Genomic DNA, 23,160 nt, shown 5'->3' on the forward strand with positions numbered 1-23,160 from the left:
GGAGGAGTATTGTGACTGTTTCCAACACCTGACTGACTGATAACTAGGACCCTACAAAATTCACGGGCCACTTGGGTCAATTTCACGGTCATAGGATTTTAAAAAAAAAATTGTAAATTTCATGATTTCAGCTATTTAAATGTGAAATTTCACGGTGGTGTAATTGTAGGGATCCTGACTCAAAAAGGAGTTGTGGGGGGAGGGTCACAAGGTTATTGTAGCGCGTTTGTGGTACTGCAACCCTCACTTCTGCGCTGCTGCTGGTGGCGGCACTTCCTTCAGAGCTGGGAAGATGGAGAGCGGTGGCTGCTGGCAGGGAGCCCAGCTCTGAAGGCAGAGCCGCTGCCAGCAGCAGCAGAGAAATAAGGATGGCATAACATGGTATTGCCACCCTTACTTCTGTGCTGCTGCTGGCAGGGTGCTGCCTTCAGAGCTGGCAGCCTCACCAACAGCCATCGCTCTCTGGCCGCCCAGCTCTGAAGGCAGCGCAGAAGTAGGGGTCACGGTATTGTCACCCTCTTAAAATAACCTTGCAACCCCCCTGCAACTTCCTTTTGGGTCATGGCCCCCAATTTGAGAAACACTGGTCTCCCCCATGAAATCTGTTATCTGTATGGTATAGGGTAAAAGCACACAAGATCCAATTTCACGGTCTGTGACGTGTTTTTCATGGCCGTGAATTTAGTAGGGTCCTACTGATAACATGTGAATGATGTAGGTGTTGTGTGTGGCTATTTAGTGAAGGCATTGGTAATGTCTGCCCTTTTCATCACACTCTGCCCTCATGTACTCTGTATGCAAATGATTCCTGTTCTGATACATCTTCTCATGATCTGATGTCACAATGCTGAAAAGTGCAGTCTCTTTCTCCTGAGATACTGGCAAAACCAAAGTGGAAGAAGCCTTGTCTAATTTTCTGCTGCTCGTAGGGAAAGAGAATAGTCATCAATTAATTCCAGCACAGTATCTAAGAATTGTGTAAGGCCCCTGGATACAGAAGGCTGACTAATCAGTGGGGACAAAGTTGGGAAAGAACCTGTTGTGCCTAGTACCAAAAAAGGCACAGGATACACAAAAGGAAGTCACTTTGCCCTGTCCTACACGCCAAGTGCCCAGGCATCACAGCTGTCTAACGTGGATCTCACATCTAAGTGACAATGCCTGGCACGCTGCTCGGCCAACATTCTCAGTTCCTGCGGCCTGCACAGTCCTTGCCACGCGGCCCCTTCTCAGCCTTACCACAGAAGTTTAACCCTCTAAGGGTATGTCTACACAGCAAAAAAAACCTGCAGCCGCAAGTCTCAGAGCCCGGATCAACAGACTCGGGTTTGTGCTGCAGGAATAAAAATGACAGGGTAGACATTGGGCCTGTTCAAATCCATCTGGTACCGTAGAAGCTTAAATATTCAAGAGACTTGATTCTCTCAGACAAGCTAGAGTCTCCCTCTTAATGGCTGTCAAATGCCTGTTGGTACCGAGATCAACAGGGTCACTGGGATTGGATCTTTCCACAGGCTGGAGCCCAGGCGCCAAGACTCTACTCCTTTACCAGGTTTCAGAGCCCAGGCTCCAGCCAGAGCCTGAAAGTCTACACGGCTATTTTTAGCCCTGTAGCGTGAGCCCCAGTTCTAGCCAATTGATCTGGGCGCTGAGACCCATGGCCACAGGCCTTTTTTGTTGTTGTTGTGAAGACATACCCAATAAGACCCAGGAAAAGTAACAACTCTCCTTCAAACTGAACGATAGGCAGTTTTCACCAGGGCCATCAACTGTACTATGATCCCAAAGTAATAAAACACACAGAGTCACTCCTTAGGGAGAGTGTCTATTTGTCCCTTTCTTTGTATTCCATTTGTTTCTTTCAACAGTCTTAATTTTCTCAGTCCTGTAAAGCCAAGGAAGAACGATGGATTTTTGCATTGTGCGGTGAAAGCAGACAGTTATGCAGACCTCAGACTGCAAAGTCATAATGTCTGCAATTAGTTAATTCCTCATTCAAGTGCAAATTTTAACATACAACGTTTATATATTTCTTCCCCTCAAGTCATCTAGCATAGCAGCGATCATATGGTACCTCAGATAGAAGGTTATCACCCATTAGCCTTCACTGTAATTCTGTTGTGAGCATTCCAAAATCTCATTTATTTGGCTTTTTGGATTATCAGAGGGCAAAGAGGCAAAAGAGAATTATTTAAGGATTTCATCAGACATTCTTTCTGATATATAAACATTTCCCACACACAAAAAATGTTATTAGGATGTCCAGTAATGTTAGATTAGACCCCACTAAAAGAGGATACTGCTGGTTTGCAGGACAATTTAAGACCATCAGGGTCAGCTTTTAAATTCTTCATCTATCCAAAATTTAAAGCCAAGCATCCATCCAACTGACTGATTAAACCAAATTTTCCTGCCTGGAATACACGCCTCTCTGGAAAAGAAGCCAAGGTGTGCTTTACATTTCATAACCATATCATCCCTTTATAGGGTTTAAGCTGACTGAACTACATTCACCCTTGGTTCATCAAATGCAATTCTGATATACGCAGGGGATTATGCACAGACAAAAGACAGCTGAGTATATCTTGGACTGCTGCAAGCACACTACTACTAAATCATCCTTGTGTTTAGTTGCATTACACTTTTCACACACAGCAGAAAATCAGGGAAATACAATTTTTACACCGCTAGCTACATATTAAAAAGAGGCATTCTATGATAACATGCTGCTTTAAGGTGGGATTTTCAAAAATCACTCAACAATGGCTTAACTCAGTTTACTTGAATAGGAGCAGTTGGGCCAGTGCTGAGTGCTTTTACAAATCTTCCCCCTTAGTGTATTTGCAAATGCACAGAGGTATTAATCATATTAGGAAATCCAGGGAAAAAGCAGAGGACATTGCCTTTGGAGAGGCAGTTAACAGATACTCTTTCACAGCGGAGAGTGCCCATCCCACACAAATGTCTTACTGCAAAAGGGCAAGAGTGCCTTGGAATGTGCTTAGAGCCAAGATCTAACTTTATATATGCAGGGAGTGTCCTTGTTAAAATCATAATAAATGGGAGAGAAAAATCAAACCAACACAATTCCTTGAAAATTTCCAATATGTACTAGTAACTATACAAGTCTGTACTGCACTAGCAAATGCTGAGTTAAGGACTGTTGTGCACATTTTTACCTGCAAAATGTGATAACTCTTGCAAAGATTTGCTGAAAGAAGGAAGATTGCATGAGATGGCCAGTATCGGAATCAGTCTCACTTCAATGAAATGAAAGTTGGGGAAAGTGGCAAGAAATGCATCATCATAAATTCCCTTTCAAATACTAAGAATGTGACCAACAATAAAATAAATGAAGTGGCTAGCACTGGGCATTCCAGATTTGCAGTCTGGGAACAATTTTTCCCCTGCATCCTTACCTCCTATTTCTTCCCTGTTAAGAAATGGCATAAAAAGTAGAGATTGTGGTGATGTGATTTCAGATGCTTGTCACTCTAGTGAAACAAGTCTATTTTTAACGGAACTCTGTCGCTACCAAGCTGTCATGCTGAACTATGTATTAGTAATGAAACCAATAATGATTGAAAATTGGCTATGTAAGTATAGACACTTTTTAGATCTGCTTTGAGGACTCCAGTAAATCAACAGGAATAGGACAAGGGGGTCCCTATTACAGACTGCCACAAAGCTTTGCTTAATTAGCACAGCAATAGCACAGGCAGATCCAATATATATTTTGTTGGTTATGTACTTTTGGACATTTAAATTGGTCTGTTTCGCAGTGGCACTTGCTACTGTTACTGCAATTAAGCTTGTGTTAAGTACCTAACACCTAAATTCCCAGGAAGAACAAGGAAATCCAGGTCTTGAACTGTGGATATAAAATTGATATATTCAGCTATGAAAGTCATGAAAGTTCATGTCCAAAGCCACACAAATTACTTCCCGGAGTTAGAGTGAGGTATTTGGAGGAAGCCTGCAATCAGAACTGGGATGAGAAGTAGCAGGGTTTCAATAGGCGGGACCATCTTCAAACCTGAAGTGAAGACAAGGGTTTTGCGGTAATGTATTGTATTGTCCCACTTATAGAATTTAGCTGTATGTGAGATCCTAATGCAAAACTAACCATGACCACCAATTTGCACTCAGATAATGACTTCTATTTGAAGATCTTAATGGCTTTGCAGGCGTTTTATATTTTACAAAACAGAGAAAATGAGGTTCAGAGAGAATTCACACAGATAGTCTATGGTAATGCTGGCCTAGAACTCAGCTTTCCTGTGCCTACCCCCAGGAACATCCTCCTTCATCCTGCTATAGCAATTACATTGCAAATTCACAGATCAATAAACAGCAGTTCATTCCGCTGATGAAAGGAAAAACCAAACAGATAAAGTTTTCAAGTGACTTTCCACTAAAGAGCTGGTACAATAGTTAGAAGAAGAAATTTTCCACTGCCTCTCCGTCACCATACATAGCATTGCTCAGGCCAAAGAAAGCAAGACATCTCTTTGAAAGAAAAGGTTAAAAAAGTCCAAGAATAAAAAGACCACTGTTGCAGGGAATCACTGAAGCTCAAATACTTTGCAACACAATATTTATTTTAAAATAGCATAACGTGGATCTTTATGTTTGAAATGTGAACATATATACAAAGCATTTTACGTATTAATCTTGTGTTACTTTTAAAAGATATACAATATACTGTAATCAAGTTTCAATTAAATGATTAGCAATGCTCACCGACACGGATACATCCTCGGTTTTTCTTTTAGAGCTGGAGTCAAATAAGACAGTTCGCCCTCTTCTTTCACAGTCCTCATACACAATCAGTCGGATCTGACTTGGGTCAAACTCCGGCAAAGGCCAGCTTGAATGGAAAACAAAAAGGACAGAAGTGTCTATTACCACAACGAGTTATTACATCATTCCTTTAACAACTGTTGTATGCCTGATTTTGTTAAAAAATAAAATCCAGTACATGCAATGGCAATTTATTAAATACGTTGAACCTATGACAAGCATCATGCCTATGTACATAGAGGGCCAAATCACACACTGGTGTAAACTGGTTTAACTCAGCTGAGATCAGTATTCATCATAGTATCAAGGGGTTCCCAATTCTCTCAGTTTTACTGTGAATCTGGTGATTTTTAGTCTTTTTTCTTAAAGCCCCAGCTGCTGGAATCAAGAGATTGCATGAGAACCTTGGCTTTCATTTAAAAAAAAAAAAAAAACAGTGGTAGTAATTTTTTATCCCTCATGGTTTCAGAGAAAAGTTTGAAAATGTAAAGTGAGTGCACCCTAAAGGCAAATAAAGAGGGACCAACATTTTTTTCCAATCTCATGATTTTTAATGCTTGGGGTTGGCAAAGCTGAGTGAGTATCCATCATCATTTAACTGCACAACTGAAAAGAAATACCCAGAGAAGCCACCCACCCTCCCCTTTTATAAGGGCCCAAAACACTGAAATGACAGAATGTTTGTGTTAAAACATGATTACGCTGGTGTTGTTATTACAGATGGGTCCAAACCCAAAACCCTAGATTAGAATCACCCCAAATACTGGACAATCTACAGCTGGATCTGGTTTGGGCCTATCTCCAATTATTATAACTGCTGCATTCCGATGCAGAGAGAAAGACAATTTGGGCCACCATCATAGGCATTATAAGAACTTGTGTTACTAGACAGGGCCTTTATTGAGATTGTGCTTTCTGGGTCCCCTGAAGACACATTTATCCCCAGCAATTCCTCCTGTAGCCTGGTGACCCTCTACAAGCTTTCTGCATTCAGGACTCCAGTGACTTAAATTAGTGCGAGCTCTGCAAATTGATAGCTTGCAAGGGGTCAGGTCCACAGGGTACTTTTTACCTTACTACAGATGGTATTGCTTTTACGGCTGCATCATAAACTTAATGTTATTTATATTTTTAGCATGTGGAGTAAAGTTTGCTTGGCAGCCTAACGAGAGCGAAAGGCCATGAACTGTAATTCCACAATCCAAATAAAAAAAACCCAAACTATTATGGTAGGGTTGCCACCTTTCTGAGGCCTGGTAACTGGACCCCCAAGCTCCCACCCCCTTCTCTGCCTCTTCGCCCAAGCCTCACCCCTGCTCCACCTCTTCCCTCCAAAGCTCCGCTCCTGCTCCGCCTCTTCCTCACAGATTTAAAAAAAACAGACACAAATGTCACCCAAGACACATCAGCCAAAATCCAGACTGTCCAGGTGAAAACCGGATGGGTGGCAACCCTATATTACAGAGTAACTAAAATATTAGGAATCTGTAAAAGAAATTCATAAGTGTTACTGCTAGATTAGTGTCAGCCTGGGGGAAATTTAAGCAGCAGCAATAAATACAGTTCTCTGAGCCTCTTGGGAGAGGAAGTCCATTTCCTAACAGCTTAGCCCCACAATTTAGCAACAGAGGAGAAAAAGAGAAGCTGCAGACAGGATACTATGCAACAAACAGTAAGAGGGAAAAAATACAAGAGAAAACTTGAGCAATTTACAACTGAAATAAGTTGATGTCCAGAGGTTTGAGTGTAAGAGCCTGGTCTTGTCTTGGTGTACGCTCATCAAGCTAGTTACTCTCAATGAAAGCTGCATACCTCAAAAGGAGACCAGACCGCTAAATAACTGAAATCTATACAAAAAAAAAGTACTGCTCTTTGCTAGGACAGCTATTAAAATGGCACAACAGAGTCGGAGTACAGTGCTTGCAAGCAACGCTGGTCCTCTGCCCTTCTCCTACATCTCCTACCAGCAGGCCCAATCCTGCAGTTTACGGAAATCAACAGGAATTTTGCCATTACTTCAGTAGCAGCAGATTCTGGTCCATTAACTCTGTAGGTTCTGCAGCACTAAACAGGTTCTGACTGCTAGCTAGTGTGAGAATCCATTCAAGATCTGGTGATGCTCTGCTTCATGGGAGAGGATAAGTGTCACTTACTGTGACACACACACACACACACACACACAATTATTGGTTGGGATTGCACCAGAAGAGAGTTATTTAACTGAGATAGACACCAAACCACTACATTTGGGGTTGTTTGGCCCCAAGCCAAACCCCTACACCTAATCTCTAGTTACTGAGGCAAGGCCAGTAGATAATCTCACATTCACAGCCCCAGTAGGAACATATGGCTGGGGCATCTCCTACCCATAAGTAAAGTGGGTGGAAAGTTTAGAAACCATTCTCATGAGCTATGCCATTGACACTATTATAAACAGGTAATAATAATAATCCATTGCTTGCAAAAACATTATTTTCACTTGCCCCACTCCTTCAATGCATTTGAATTTGCTTCTCTCTTAAATAAGAGCAGGACTTTTATTAGTCAGTACTTCTGACATTCGACTTTGAAATCGCTTCACTATCCTGGCAAAGAAGGGCAGGAACCGTTCCAGATGTTCAGGAAAGTCTGCTCATAACAAGCTCCAAGAGCAGATTACACACTAAGAGGAAAGTAAGCTAAATATAAAACCCTTGCTGCATTCTGCAACATATTTGACCAAGATAACAAGATAACTGTTTGCTTCTCCGTTTCTGCACATGTCATTTTAACTTTCTTGAGACAAGTATTCAACGTGTACTGTAAATCATATTCGTGATAGTCCCAGTTAAGTGTTATCTGTGTTACATAATAGAGCTCTAACACACAGCGTTAGCCTCGCAAAATAGTCTCTGGCAGTACTGGAGTGTTCCCTGTATCAGAAGAAACTGAAGAGTACTAGCAGACGGTTCAACAGGACAGACAGTAAAAAGAGGGAGGCTGGCCCCTCAAACTCACCCCTGTCCATTCAGCAGTTAGGGTATGTCTATACTGCAATTGGACACCCATGGGTGACCTGTGCCAGCTCACTCGGGCTCAGGCTCACAGGGCTGTTTAATTGCAGTGTGGACGTCCGGGCAAAGGCTGGAGCCCGGGCTCTAAGACCCTGTGAGGTGGGAGGATATCAGAGCCTGAACTCCGCAAACCCGAACCAGCCGGCACAGGCCAGCAGTGGGTGCCTAATAGCAGTGTAGACATACGCTTAGGCACACATTTTAGCAGGAAACAGGATACACAGAGTAGTTTTGCTCTCCTGTTTAGCAGATGTAAAGTATTGTTAGGCTGACATCTAAAAAGAGCATCTGGAGAAAATATACAAACTACTGTCTGCTATATGCAGTGCGCCCTCCCAAAATAAATACTGCAGGGCAATACTCTGGGACAGTCAGTCACTGGTGTAAAAGAAAAACTTACACAGCTATGGATCTGCCCATCTGTAGTCCCAAAGTGTGGGGGATTCTCTTCATTGCACAGGAAGATGATGGTCCAGTGGTTAGAGCACTAGTCTGAGACTTGAGGTTCAAGTCCCTGCAATGCCACAGACTTCCTGTGTAACCTTGGGCAAGTCACTTAGTTGCTCTTTGCCTCTGTTCCCCATTTGTAAAATGGGTATAATGGTACTTCTCTACCTCATTAGGGGTGTTGAGAGGATCAATATATTAAAGACGGTGAGGCACTCAGATACTACCATAATTGGGGCTACGTAAGATAGAGGGCCCAAGCAAGGCTGTCAAAACCATTTAGCTCTTAACCTGAGACTCAAAGGATGCAAAAGGACTGCCTTGTATAATGCCCCTCTATTGCTGGCAATTTCATTTGTGTGGCATAACAACCTTTGGGGAAATTATGGTAATACGCAGAGAAAACTTTTTCTTTGGGGAGAAGGAGAGTGAGAGGAAAGATTCATGGAAAATACATTCCCTTAGCTACCCATATAGCTATATGTATATATTCTTTTCTTAAATGGTACCTTACTATGAAGTGTAATTGATATTTGGTTGAGGTTTTCACAGCATTCCAGGGGATTTAGACTCAGATGTTCTACTCATGTTAATGGAAGCCATGTCTAAACCTTCCAATACTGCTGTGAAAATCAACTGGTTTTGCTAATGAGACGTTTCTCCTGAATAAGCCAGCGGCTACTACTTGATCTTCCTGGGGAGCTGATTTTAAGAAATCTCAGTCTGTTGTCATGATAGAGAACTGTGATGTCACAAATTTCATATTCTGACCTCACTGAAGGACCAACAGAGGAAGATGGGGTGGACCATTTCATTTAGCACCACAGAGCACCCGTCCTGATTGTATTATTGTAGTTTCCATAGGCCTCAAATAAATAATAATTCATGTAGGGTGAGATTTTCACACGCACCTAAATAATTTAGGAGCTTTTGAAAATCCTATCCATAATCAGCAAATCATGTAAAGAATATGACTGTTTAAATATGGGAAATATGAGAAAAATAGTCTCTTTAAAAGGTTATATAAATAAACAGATTCTTTAAAACGCAACTCAAAAATTTAAGTCATTTTCTTTAGATCTTAGCAATGAGGTGCTGGAGCCTGGCCCCCAAATGGTGAAGAATGACTTGATTCTACAGGTAGACTTCCAGATATCACATAGTAAATTAGTCAAACCTGCTGCAATTAGATTGTAAAGATGGACTTCTCTCCAAAGGGTAATACTACACAACACAACCAACTGGGTGCATCATTTTTAACTTCATCACCTTAAATGTCATGGTCATTTCTGCTTCTGCACTGAAGGTGTAAGAAGTGGGGGCATAAGCAAGTCTCAGAATACTACCTGGCTGAATCACCAAACTAATAAAGTAATTTTCAAAAAAAGTCACAAATGTTTGCAAATCTTGTTAGAAGTAATATTCCTAAAACATCCACTCATGGAAATTCAACGGTCAGACATCCTCTTTGCTCTTCCTTTCCCCTCTTTGAATCCCATTGAATGTAATTTGTTTGCAAAACTATTTAAAACACCAATGCTGAGATTTGTTCAGCGGTATACTAGTCACCATTCTGAATTCCCTCTGATAAAGGATTTTCTCACACACCTCTAACACACACCATTTGTTGCTACCACAAATATTTCTCTTGGAGGTGATAGGGTGATCTTAAGATGATGTTATACTGCAGCACTATGGATTTAATAAATGAGACAACACACACAAATCCTCCCTCAGTCCATTAAAAGTTCAATTTTTTTTTTTTTTGTAACTAGAAACACACAAAGCCCCCTTGTTCTTCTTTACAATATCAACAGAACCTTTTTCACCACAGTAAGAAATTACCTTGATGATGTTTTTTTCTCTCTTGGCAAAGATTTTACCTTGAATAAGATTTCATGTCTAAATGACTTGGGGCACTACTAGGTTACTTTTTAATAACTAACACAACATTTTTGGAAGTACAAATGAACTCAGAGCAAACTAATCAAGACACCAAATCAAACAGAAACCCGTAACTTAAATTACCAAAAAGCCAAACCTCTTCAAACAAAGATATGGCCAGTTCTCCAAACAGCAAGCTAAAACTATCAGTCAAATTATTGTTCTCAACATCATGTTACCCATAGGTATGAAAACTGCCCAGTGATGAATCACTTCGATCTATTTTTAAAAGCATCTACGCAAATGATATTTATAGTTTACAGCAGCTTATCTGTTCTGCATGTTTTTCATGTTAGCACCTTTTTAGAATGTTGATAGAAACAGCCATACTGGAATAGAACTCTGGTCCATCTCGACTGGTGCCCTTGCTCTGATGATGACCAATGCCGGATGCTTCATAACACAGCTAGCAGTACAATGCTATGTACTGGGGGGGGGGATATTTTTTCTTGGCCCATCTGGTGATCAGTTACATTCTGAAGCATGGGGATTCACAGCCCTTGTGGTTTTAACTAATTTACCTGCAGATGCTATTCTTAGAGGAGTATTATTATTATGTGTATGGCAGTTGTGATTAGAGTCCCCAGTCCAGGACTGGGACCCCATTATGTTAAGTCTTGAACAAACATATAACAAAAAGTTTGTCCTTGTCCTGGAGAGCTTAGATTCTAAGACTAAAGGTGTAATCCATTTCTGAAATCTTTCTAAGCTGTATGCCTTTAAAGTATCCTGCAGCAAAGAGTTATACAGTTTATCTACAAGTTGCATAAATATATATTCTTTCTATTAGGTGTACATGTGCTGCCTATTGTTTTTGAGAGCCCTTCAGTTATTTTATTATGGGGGAAAGTGAACAGGAGCACCTTATTGGCCTTCTATGTACCATCCATTACATTATCTCTATTACTTCTGAGCTTGTTCTATCCCTTGTCAACTTAAGTACTTCCTTCCCTTTACCACTCCCCACTCCCCAATCCTCCAGACATTTTTGCTGTGTGCTCCTGGATCTTTTCCATTCCTATCCCTTTGAGAAGATGTGACCGAAAAAAAAAATTGAATGCAGGACTTGCAGTGAGGACATACTCAATTGTGGTGAGAAAATGCTAGAGAACATGGTAACTCACTCACTGTTTTGAGTTATACTTATACAGATGTATGTTGAACTATCCAGGACGCATAGATCTTCTTCCTGAAAGAGTATAACTAATTTGGAATCCATCAGGTATGTAATGGGTGGTATGTTGACAGTGTTTCCAGTTTTAATGTAGCCATTTTTGCTAGGGACACCAGAAATGCAAATGAAAGGAATTATCCAAGAATGAGGAATCCAGTTCATACCACTGCTTTGCATGCATGGTGTTTTTAGCAGGGAGGTCTACTTAAATTTCTGTGACATAATATGGCCTTATGGTTGCAGATGGAAAAAGGAGATAAGCAGATTCCATTGCTAGTGCAATTACAGGACCAATACTTAGAAAAGTTTTGCAAGGTACAGTTGTCCTTAAAAGGTCTCAGGCCACTGCAGGGTTGTGTGTTCATTTTGGTGGATTTTAGGATGTACGGCCCAATCCCGCAGAGACAATTCTGAGATTTGACAAAGGTCACAGTCAGTGTCAGCTGATTGGGAGGGAGCTTACCCTAATGCCCTGGTCAACACAGTCTCCTACAGCTGTGAACTTAGACTGGAATCTTCCAGCAATCAAGGGTCTGTGGCTATGGATGGTTGTCAGGGAATAACCAATAATCTCTAAAAAGTAACAGAGAGTCATGTGACACCTTTAAGGCTAACAGATGTATTGGAGCATAAGCTTTCGTGGGTGAATACCCACTTCGTCAGATGCATTAATAATCTCTAACGCAGGATCACTGACAAGCTTTTAACCCTAGCCATTCATTGGTTTGAAAAGGTTACATTTTCAAGGCTTGCCAGGAGGAAGAGGGCTAGAAACTGACTTTTCTTGTAAATGAAAGCTGAGTCTGCCCTTTTACATTTCTTGGTGCTCCAACCCTGGAGGGAGGAAGGGCACAGCTGCAGGCTGCAAATGCCAGCTTTGTGTCACATCTATAAATCTGTCTCATTGATCTACCAGTTTAGCAATCCTCACTTTGAGTAACTGTAATAGCCAGTCTCTGGGATCCTTGAGTTGCTTGCACTGTGCACATACTGTACCACTGGTCACATAGAAAGCAGTCAGACGTTCTGCACTCTGTACAGTATATCGGGACCTAAACTTCAGCTGGTTTCCACCTTTACTGGCTCCTAAATTCTAACTTGCTGTCTGATTCCCTAACTGCAACCTACACTAACTTCAGTTTGTTTTCATTTTAAACTCCCACCTGTTAGTCACTTGCCTCTGTTTATCCATTCAGCTCTCACTGGGATGCCTAATTCACACTCTAAACGCCAATACACTCCAAATGCCTTTTTAAAATGCGGACTTAGTTCTTCTTTGCGGGCCCCCGAGCAAAAGTACACAGAATATAAAGACACAGTATAGACTGGTTAACCATATTATAATTAACATGTTAACCTGAAATTATCTTGAGACTGTGAAAACAAATACCCTAGAGGGTTTGTGAAAAGGATTAAATACGTTGACCATCTTTACAACTTGACTTCCAGCAATCAAAAATTTAAAGTCAACACTAGCAATTCCTCAAAACAGATTTTTGGGCATATTTAATGCATGCCATTCCAGAAAACACCTGTTTAGTTTCTAGAGGATTTACAAACACACACAGTCTTTCCCTAATGTGTTCTTTTGGAAAACCACTCTGTAATATAGAAAAAACACACAAAAAGCAAGAATAGTCCCTACAGAGTAAATTCATTAGCACTGAACACAACACTTCATTATTTTAGCACATCAGCATTAGCCTTTGCAAAATTATAGCAGATGGCATTAATTTAAGGTATTTTTAAAATGCAGAATAGTGCCACTCTATATACAGTTATAGGCATTATTAACTATGTGTATTTTAGAAAGCATGACATTTCTACAAAAAAAGTGTTACGGCAGCAAATCTATCGTTAAGATATTTAGTAACCAAATTGTTAAAATAATTTCAATAATGTGAGTATTTATCGTACCTGGGAAGCATCTTTGTCCCCCAAGCAGTTCCACTTTTCAAAATCCCTATAAACTCCTGTTATGCCCAGCTGCCAACCCAGGTTAATAATAGCAATGAGCCATATTCATCCAAAACCACAAGACTGTCAGGTGACATATTGAGAGGTCTGAATTTAACTCAAACAAAAGACTCTCCATGCTGCAATGCAAAAAGCTTAATCCTGGCAACCGGATCATAAAACCAGCCTTAAAGAAAGCAGATCCCTGAAGCAAAATATGGGCTTTTGCACAAGGATCCATCTACACTGTCCTATAGTTTCATAACCAATCTCCTGTCCTTCCATTCTGCTGCCCAGTCCAGGATCTTTACTAAAGTAAACATGGTCTGTTTTTCCAGTTCCTCGAGTGTAGTACTGCGGAGGAGAGAAGATCAGTCTAATTCATTTGATAGCTAAGTGCTGCTTTGGCAGTCAACGTAGGCTATACATGCCAGTTTAAATCTATCCTTCTTCTTTAGCGAATCCAATATAGGTTGAGTCTCATGACCAGAATCCCCTGGCAACCGTGGCTGCAGTTCTAAGCCCCCACGATCCACATTTGTCAGGAATTCAGACTGATCGAAGAAGAGGGGAGAAAAACAAAGCAGCTTGCTCTCAGACACCTCCCCCTTGACATTCTTGGAAGCTGCAGGATGCTCCAGTCCAACCCTGGCTGACAGGCTGAGCCAGGCGAGTGGAAAAGCAAGCACTAATAGCCATCATGTGACCCAGAGCTGTCAGTATATGCCACCTGGATCTGCAATGAGCCTGCCAGCCAATCCCAGCTCTGCCTTAGATTCACTATTAAAATAAGGCCTTTAAAGGTTTAAACAGTGTAGGGTGCCTGCTTTATACTGGAAATCCAAAAATGATGCCTACAATTACTCACATTTATTGCACAGGTTTGGATTGTGGATACACAGTTATAGTGCAGAACTGAAGTATATTTCATGCTAAGTGAAAACAGAAACATTTTATGTTTTCCAGCAACCTCCATCCTTCCCCACCATCAATCTCCAACAGGAACAAAGAAGGCACTGTATGCTCTATAGAGGCTCATTAAGATTACAAGTAATCAGGAACAGTCAAGACAATTGGATGGCAATATACCGTTTAGAAACAGGAGATGTGTAATAAGACCTGCTAAGAAATCCTGACCAGCTTCAGAGCTGTAAACAAGGTTTCATAACTGTTCTTGGGGTAACCCCTGGCCATAGAAGGAAGCTGTTTGGTAATACCATCACAAGAGCAAAAAGCTCAGTGTTTACAGGATTTGTGCCAAAATCTTTGGAATTGGGTGGACAGTGAAACATCCAGAAAGGTTCAGCATGCGACAAAAGGTGTAAAATTGTGTGTGTGTGTGTGTGTGTGTGTGTGTGTGTGTGTGTGTAGAAATAAGGAAATATGCAGAGGTAGAAAATTAACACACAGTGGGGACCACCCTTAAAAATTTGAGAGGAGCCCCACTTTAAATTTTACTCTGTATCTGGAGACTTAAGGGTTTAGCTAGCACCTAGGATACCCAGGGAGTTATCAGAATTAGTTTTCCAACATTAGGATTTTCTGCAGCATCTCCCCCATCGCAAAATTTACTGCTAATGCTAATCCCTTCATTTCAGAGAAGCAGAATGAGCAAATACATAGCTTCATAAACTTCATTCCTGGAGCCTGTCCTGCAGAGGATTTCCTTCCTTCCAGGGTGAATTCCATTGAAGAACACAGAGTTCCTGTACAAACAGATACCCCTGTGGAACACGCAGAATGTTAGGACATAGGGGTGAATTCCTGGCTCCACTAAAGTCAATTGCAAAAATCCCACTGGCTTCAGTAGAGCCAGGATTTCACCTCAAAACTCTACTTGAGTGGTGTCTTTTTGATCCCTTGTAATGGGAGCAGGAAATATATACTAGAAGTAGAAACTCAATATAACATCCAGAACTACAATCTCTTGTACTCATTACAGTGACAAAATTAAGGACCAAAACTGATCCTGCAAATGGTTAGGCATATGTTTGACTTAACACTTAACTAGTGAGTAATCCCATTGGAATCAGCAGAACTACTCAAATGAGTAAAGCTAATCATGTGAGAAATTGTTGGCGGGATTGGTGCCTTAAACCCAGATTCTGCCTTTCATACTCTCAACTCCCTTTCCATGGGAATTATAAATGATAACATTTGACCCTGAGTTATCTTCTTGCTTACCAAGAGGCACAGCCAATAATACAGTAACTAGCTCTTGCTAGAATAAAACTGCTCGAAAACCATCTACGTGACGCACTCTGTATGTGCTGCTCTCTATAAAAGTCAATGATGTCAAAAGTGACCTTTTTCCTAGGGATGCAGCAGTGAGGAGCTGAGCCCAATGTATTATGTAAACATTTATTTACAGGAGTAACGCCTGAAGTTTCCATATTATCTCACAGTAACTTGATGCACATTAAAAAGATGAGCTTTGAATGAGGACACAGCCACAGACTAACAAGTGAGCAGGAAAAAATCTGAATGGATATCACTCAAGATGTGCTACATGAAGTCAAACCTCATAATTGTAGACAGACAGCAACAACTGCCGCATCCTCTACCGACAATACTCTGTATGTTTCAGGAAGGCCATGGGGTAAGTTAGAAACATGACCACCATGATGCATGCATACAAAAACAGTCCACCTCCTCCTGTATGGCTACCCGAGACACATCCTGTTCCACAGAGATATATGGGTAGCAACAGGGCCCCACTTCACCTTAGGACCATGCGAGTTTCTGGTCCCATAAGGAGCACAAGATCGGGCCCTGAGTTAGTAAAGTACATCTAATTATACTATTGGTTATTTCCCACATACAGTTGTGTCGTCTTCCCTGTGCTATTACCATGTAATTAATTTTGTGATAGAGTTGCAGCTTCTATTACTGACGGGTGCCTCCATGAAAAAGGACTTCTAAAAATTTTGTAGTTCAGAGAAAGTCGCTTCGTTTCCCATTTAAGCCAATGTTTTCTCATTGACTTCAACAGTGGATACAGACACTCAGCACCTCTGAAAAATCAGGCTGGTTTTTTAGGGGCTTAAATATCAATATGTATATGAATCCAGGCTTTCCCAGCAGCTTAAAGTGTGAAAATTTAAAGAATGAGGAAGAAGGAAGGCAACCTATATTTCTTCAGCAAGATAACTGAAAGAGCTGCATTTTCTACCAATCTAGAGAAATTTTTAAGAAGATCATAGAATCATAGATCCTGTCAACCTGCTTAGGCCCCCAGATTTATCTTCCTTAAAGAAAACTAGATCCTATGGTTTCCAATGAGAAATGCTTTTATATACACCTCTACCCCGATATAACACGACCCGATATAACGCAGTAAAGCAGTGCTCCGGGGGGGAGGCTGCACACTCTGGCGGATCAAAGCAAGTTCGATATAACACGGTTTCACCTATAACGCGGTAAGATTTTTTGGCTCCCGAGGACAGCGTTATATCGGGGTAGAGGTGTCTATAATAACAAAGCTTTAACGTAGGACCGAATCCTGCAAACCCTTTACACATGGTGCTCACACCAAGTCAAGACGACTTCAAGTTGGAGTAATTACTTTTATTGACAGTGTGAAGGGGCTTGACCCTAAATAAGAATCTGAAACAAAAGAGTCCTTGGGCAATGCCACATGAGATTAACCTTCCTTTTCACATGGTAAATGTTTGAGCTTGAGCAGGATGGCTGTCCCCCTTTAAAAACTACATGAAAAATTAAGAAAGTAAAGATGCCTAAAGTAAAAATAAACGATCAGAGAAAGAATCTGATGCATAGTTAAGCTACACTGGAACACTGGTGTTTGTTTTGTATCCAGTTTCCAACTGCCATCTCCTATAAATAAGACATGAGACACCAAACAAACCTACATAATACCAACTGGTACTGCAAGACAACAGGGCATTTTTTCCCCTGCCAAACAGTTATTTGATTGTGCACTCCCGGGTAATCAGAGAGCTGAATAATCTCTCCCTGTAGCTATGAAAAAAATAAAGAGTAAATAGTTTAGTGTTGTGTGTATTTAATGGAAAGTTTTGGGGAAAAATCCCAACACAAATCACTCCCGATAGATACAAATAGTTATTGTAATAGAGTGGGGAACATGAACTTGTTTTCACTTAGGTCATATATTTAAAAAGCAAATGAAATTCTCTTGTCTGGAAAGGAAGCCTTTTTTAAGGTGTTGATTTTTTTCTGTGCAATTCTGGCAATGTTTTCTTTGATTCTTAAACCCATGTACAAAACTTCTGCTTCTGTCTTCCATCCCTTCTTCATAGTCTTAAAGACAACCTAACATTCAGTGGTGAAGCATCTGCATTTACCTTCTACATAAAATTACCTTGCACACAATACGTCGGATTTCCCCCATTAAAACTAGCATCAACCTTTCCTGCAAGTTCCCAACACTGTGAATTATTAATATGAAAACCTAATTTTGGCTGTTTCACAGTGCAGGACACGAAGCAGTCTCAATGCAACTCAAGGTACTTGAACAAAACCAAAAACTTGCTACGTCCATTTCTTACATGAATAAATGGTGAATTAGCATTTTAAATTTTGGAGGTCATATATATGTCCAATACATCAAAGAACTCAAAAAGGGTTCACTGTGAAGATATGAAAACATTTACTATCAATAGAAGAGAGTCTGAATACAAGCTCTCTGCTGCCACTGAATCTGAAGGTGTGTGGGCCAGCTTCTCATCAGCTATAAATCAGCCAAATTCCATCACAGAATTGTCAATATCCAGCATTCGATAATCATGAATCAGGCCCCCAAAATAACAAAATTACCTTCAGAATCATGAGATTTTAAAAACAATAATACACTTTGGGTTCTTTTTATTTCCCTTCTGGTTTTTGAGCCTTTGGGAGTCATGTTCTCGCTTTTCTCTGCAAGAAGGCTAGAAAAGGGTTTTTTTAAATCAATTAAATCTGGTACTCTCATAAAAATGCGCCTCCAGGAGCCAGAGCTTTAAGAAAAAAGTATTGTAAGACTCTTGATAAAACTTGTGAGAGCTGGCAACATGTTATTACTTCCACGGAGCGATGTTGATTTACACCAGCTTAGGGTCCTGCCTATCATCTGCTTCTATATCAAGAAAAAAGTTAATATTTTATTAAACCGTCATGTACCTTCCTAACAAAAGGACCAATTATAAAAGATTATGGATAGAACTATCCATAACCTATAAACACTAATGTACCTATACAGCATATATCCACACTCTTAATATCAAAACACCTCGCTTGGCTGGCCTGGTGGCAGCAGACCAGGCGCAATATGGGATCCCTGCTTTTTACACAAGACATGAAGGTGATATCATTGGGATCCAAACAAAGGTCACCAATTGCACCATGTTTTCCTCCTTCCCTTCTGGTCAATTGATGGTTTCATTTAATGCTCTTCTATCTCTTTTCTCCTGTAAGGGTGCGTGTGTCTATTCCCAGAACTCAAGGGCTCTGGAAATGACAGAATGACTGTGAAACTGTCACGTCTGCCTGAAGAATTCCCCCTTTGCAGCAAACCAAGCTGACTGTATTTTTTTCCATTCCCCTCTGTCTCCAGCTACAGCTCAGCCAGTCCACCCTGGAATGCAAGAACTCATCTCAGCAATACGGAAAGAGAGATGGATAGGAACTCCCTCCTCACAAGGGGACGTTCTCTACCATTGCTCTACCTGCCAACTACCCACCTCAAATCAGTACCGCCAACTCTCATAATTTTATTGTGAATCTCACAATATTTGGTGTTTTTCTTAAAGCCCCAGCTCCGGTAGTCAGGTGATCACAGGACAATCTCAGCTTTCATTTAAAAAAAGTACCCAACCCTCATGGTTGCAGAGAAAAGCTTGACAAAGGCTCAAAACCCAGAAGGCAAAAAAAATAAATGTTGTATTTTTAAAATCTCGTGATTGTTGAATGCATGGAGTTGACAATACTGCAGCTGCTATGATACAGTATTTGGAGCGTTTCAGAGTAGCAGCCGTGTTAGTCTGTATCCGCAAAAAGAAGAACAGGAGGACTTGTGGCACCTTAGAGACTAACAAATTTATTAGAGCATAAGCTTTCGTGGACTACAGCCCACTTCTTCGGATGCATATAGAATGGAACATATATTGAGGAGATATATATACACACATACAGAGAGCATAAACAGGTGGGAGTTGTCTTACCACCTCTGAGAGGCCAATTAATTAAGAGAAAACAAACTTTTGAAGTGATAATCAAGCTAGCTCAGTACAGACAGTTAGATAACAAGTGTGAGAATACTTACAAGGGGAGATAGATTCAATGTTTGTAATGGCTCAGCCATTCCCAGTCCTTATTTGGAGCATCACTGATTTGCTGTGCTGATTCTAGCAAACTGCATGCCAGGCCACTCTGGTCTGTAACTTGTTGGCCAGCAGAGCAGATTTCCCCAAAGCCAGCAGCCAGGCACTTCTTTGTAACCCAAACAGACCATAACCAACAAACTCATGTTCAACAGGACTGCTGTCCAGCTCAGGGGATACACAGATGACCCCTGGTGGACATCTGCATCCTGCAACTACTGTGTGAGAAAAGACTCCAGCTCTAGGGGATGAGGGCGGGCAAGCCAGTCTCATGCAGACTGAAGTTCCCAACAGGGTTGCCAACTATCTAATGGCACAAAACCGAAAACTGGATACCTGACAACCCTAGTTCCCAATGACCACCCCAGAAGATCCACACATGCTGCTCTGGAGCCCAATATTACAGAGGTTGCCAGCATCAATGAAGCCACCTGTTTATATATTTTAAAAACGTACTGCAGGGTTTGTTTCCCAAATCTTATAAGGGAAAAATACTGCCTTGCTTGTGAAACTGATATGGCTTCAACATGTAGTGTGGGGATTTGAGCATTCTTTGGCCATAGTTCATGTCCATATAATTGATTAAGGTGGCTGCACTTGTGACTAGGCGATAATTGAGAACCCAATAAATCTCCAGACAAGTATGTGCCAGCCGGACTTGGAAAGCGATTGCGACAGAGCCTCTGTAACTTGATGCAATTAAAAAAAAAATCAAAATTAAAATAAGCTATTAGTTATTTTTCACCCACAAATGCCAAACCAGCCTGAATGTCTCATCCTGCATTCCTTGGCCACCAATTGCATCTACAGCTGGAATCAAAGGGAGTTTGTGGGGGCAAAAGGACCGATATCTTTTAAAAGTCCTCCGATGTCTTGAAAACACATGTGTAAACTCAACCACTCCAACAGCTCTGTCCATTCCCCTCTGTCGCCCCACCCCATGTATCATTCTTTGCAGTTTATTCAATCTATTATCCTGGAGAAAAAAAGTATTTGGTTGTGATTCAGGATCTCTCAGACAAGGAAGAAGACAGACGTCAGCAGTGATCCTCCAAAGATTAAAATGTTACTCATACCCTGATCATTGTGACTCCATCCCTCATGTGACCACTTAATTATGTGTTGATTCATTCAGTCATGAGATACGAATGAGACGCAAGCAAATAAGGATGCAAGCCCTAACACCAAAGAAATAGTCATGCCTGTTCTGCCAGTTTCTATATTAGCAAAGTACAGAGGGGACATCCAGTTCTAACAGGCAAAATGGACATTTCTTTACATATAAGCCAATCTCCAAATCACTTCAACCTTTTGCTAAGATGCAAACATTTGAATGGTCTGGGAACTGGATGCTCCAGAGACCCCAATTCATTTTATCCCCATCACTGAAGTTAAGACCAGCTGAGATATTCTTATTCTTAAATTTTTTAGACTGAACCTTGCAAGGAATGTAGGTAGAACTCTCTGAGAGCAGACCCTTTCCTCTGGTGATTCAGGTCTGAGTTGTTTCAGGATATGAAGCATTTATTTTATTTTAAGCGTATGAGCAACTTTCCTAGGATACGATCCTGGCCACAGCAGTATTTCTCAGGTTTCCTTTTGCCAAACAGCGTTTTTGTACTGGGCCTAGCTGCTATAGCAACAGATTCTTGAAAATTGATTTTTTTTTAATTATAATGTAAACCAATTTACAAACGGTGTGGATATTTACAGTAGGAAAAGTTGAGGAAATTAATCTACATGTATTTACTTGAACTAAAACCTGACATATTGACACTTAAAATACTTTAACACTTTCAATGTAAAATCTGGTTTCACAGTTATTTGACACAGCATTTCATTGTTACTCAGTGTACGTTAACTCATTATGTTATTGGATCATTTATAAAAATATTCATATAAAACTAACATGAAGTAATGGTGAACGAGTGATTTTTCCACAGACTATATTTTATTTCATTTGGATGTGTTAGATACCTACAGCTTATTTCCATGGGAAAAATACTGCATGGGATCTTTATATACAACCTTGAATCTTTACTAGATAATTTATTTCAATAGTAACATTTTTAGACACTTGTGGCCTTATCCTTCCTCTAATCATAAAGGTTCCTTTACAAATATTAGGCCCTAATTCAGCAAGCTATTTAAACATGTTCCATAACTCTAAGCATGTGAGTAGTCTTACTGAAATCAATGGAAATACGGTATTTGGGGCTGAAAGTAAGGCACACATTTAAACACTTTGCCAAATCAAGGTCTTTGGAATGCACCAAAAATTCAGCCTCAGTTACACAGGAACAACTGCAAGCTAAACACAGGTGTTGATTATCTAAACAAGTGTAACAAATTAAGATATAAAGAATGAAATACAGTACACTTATAAACTATTTATGGTGATGTTCCTATACACTCATATTGCATATTAGCCAATGAACTTCTAACACTATTGAAAATAAATTATGGCCAACACTTGTCATCTCATCACTTCCAGTGATTCTTTGTCATTTGTTAAGAGCCAGGCTCTTGGCTTTGCACAAGACAAACAGGGTATGTCTACACAGCAAATGAACATCTGCAGTTGGCCTGTGTCACCTGGTTTGGGCTGCAGGGCTGTAACACTACAGTGTAGACATTCAGGCTCAGGCCCGAGCCTGGGCTCTGGGACCCTCCTCTCTTGCAGGGTCCCAGAACTTGCGCTCCAGCCCAACCCCAAACATCTACACCACAATTTTACAGCCCCACAGCCCAAGCCCTGCAAGCCTGAGTCAGCTGACCTGGGCCAGCTGTGGATGTTTAATTACTGAAGTCCCTGAACAACTTAAAATTTGAGGGCCTGATCCTGCAAACATATTACGGAGTACAGCAGTCAATACCTGTGTTTAACTACAAGTAGTCAAGGACAATATTCACGGCAATAGGAGCAACATTCAGCAGCAGCTGTTCGAAGGGTCAGGACATAAAACAAAAGATGCATCTATCATAAGACGCCCCGGGAAACAGACAGGAAGGTGTGAATTGACACTGGGATGGAGAAGACATGAGAGGTTAATGTTTGTGGGCACTGTTCTCTCTCTTTTCTACTTAGGTGGCCCCCACAACCATAGTGTCTGAACACTTCCCAGTCTGTAAGATAGTTCTCCTCACCACGCTCCCATGAGGCTGGGAGATGCTTTCCCCCCATATTACAAATAGGAAACTGAGGCACAGAGACACTAAGTAACTTGTCCAAGGTCACCCAGGAAGTCTGTGGCAAAGCAAGTTTTCCCAAGTTCTAAACTATCTTTCTTCTGTAGTCAACTTTTTCTTGTCAGCGTTGCAGAAGATACATTTCAATTTACTTACAACTTTTGAGCCCAGTCATCACTATCTAATTGTAATTAACTTCAGCAAAGGGGCACTAAGCCACCAGTCTCTGGGAATACATCTTCCTTATGCCTTAGTT

The 23,160-nt window shown here is 40.8% G+C and overlaps 1 protein-coding gene across 4 annotated transcripts in view; it reads right to left on the reverse strand.

The window, feature by feature from the left end:
• Window positions 1–23,160, reverse strand: part of FNIP1 (folliculin interacting protein 1) — a 92,967-nt gene that overhangs the window by 47,843 nt on the left and 21,964 nt on the right. For 3 of the 4 annotated variants that reach the window (XR_004646764.1, XM_034778394.1, XM_034778392.1), the window contains exon 2: window positions 4,744–4,870. Coding sequence is in view for 3 of the 4 variants with exons in the window: in XM_034778394.1 (XP_034634285.1) it covers window positions 4,744–4,870 (127 nt within the window). In the remaining variant the exon portion in view is untranslated. Of the gene's footprint in view, window positions 1–4,743; window positions 4,871–13,338; window positions 14,037–23,160 lie in introns of those variants that run through there. The other variant, XM_034778393.1, reaches the window with a different exon arrangement.

The sequence above is a fragment of the Trachemys scripta genome, chromosome 8 (genome assembly GCF_013100865.1).
Source record: "Trachemys scripta elegans isolate TJP31775 chromosome 8, CAS_Tse_1.0, whole genome shotgun sequence".
Lineage (NCBI taxonomy): Eukaryota > Metazoa > Chordata > Testudines > Emydidae > Trachemys > Trachemys scripta.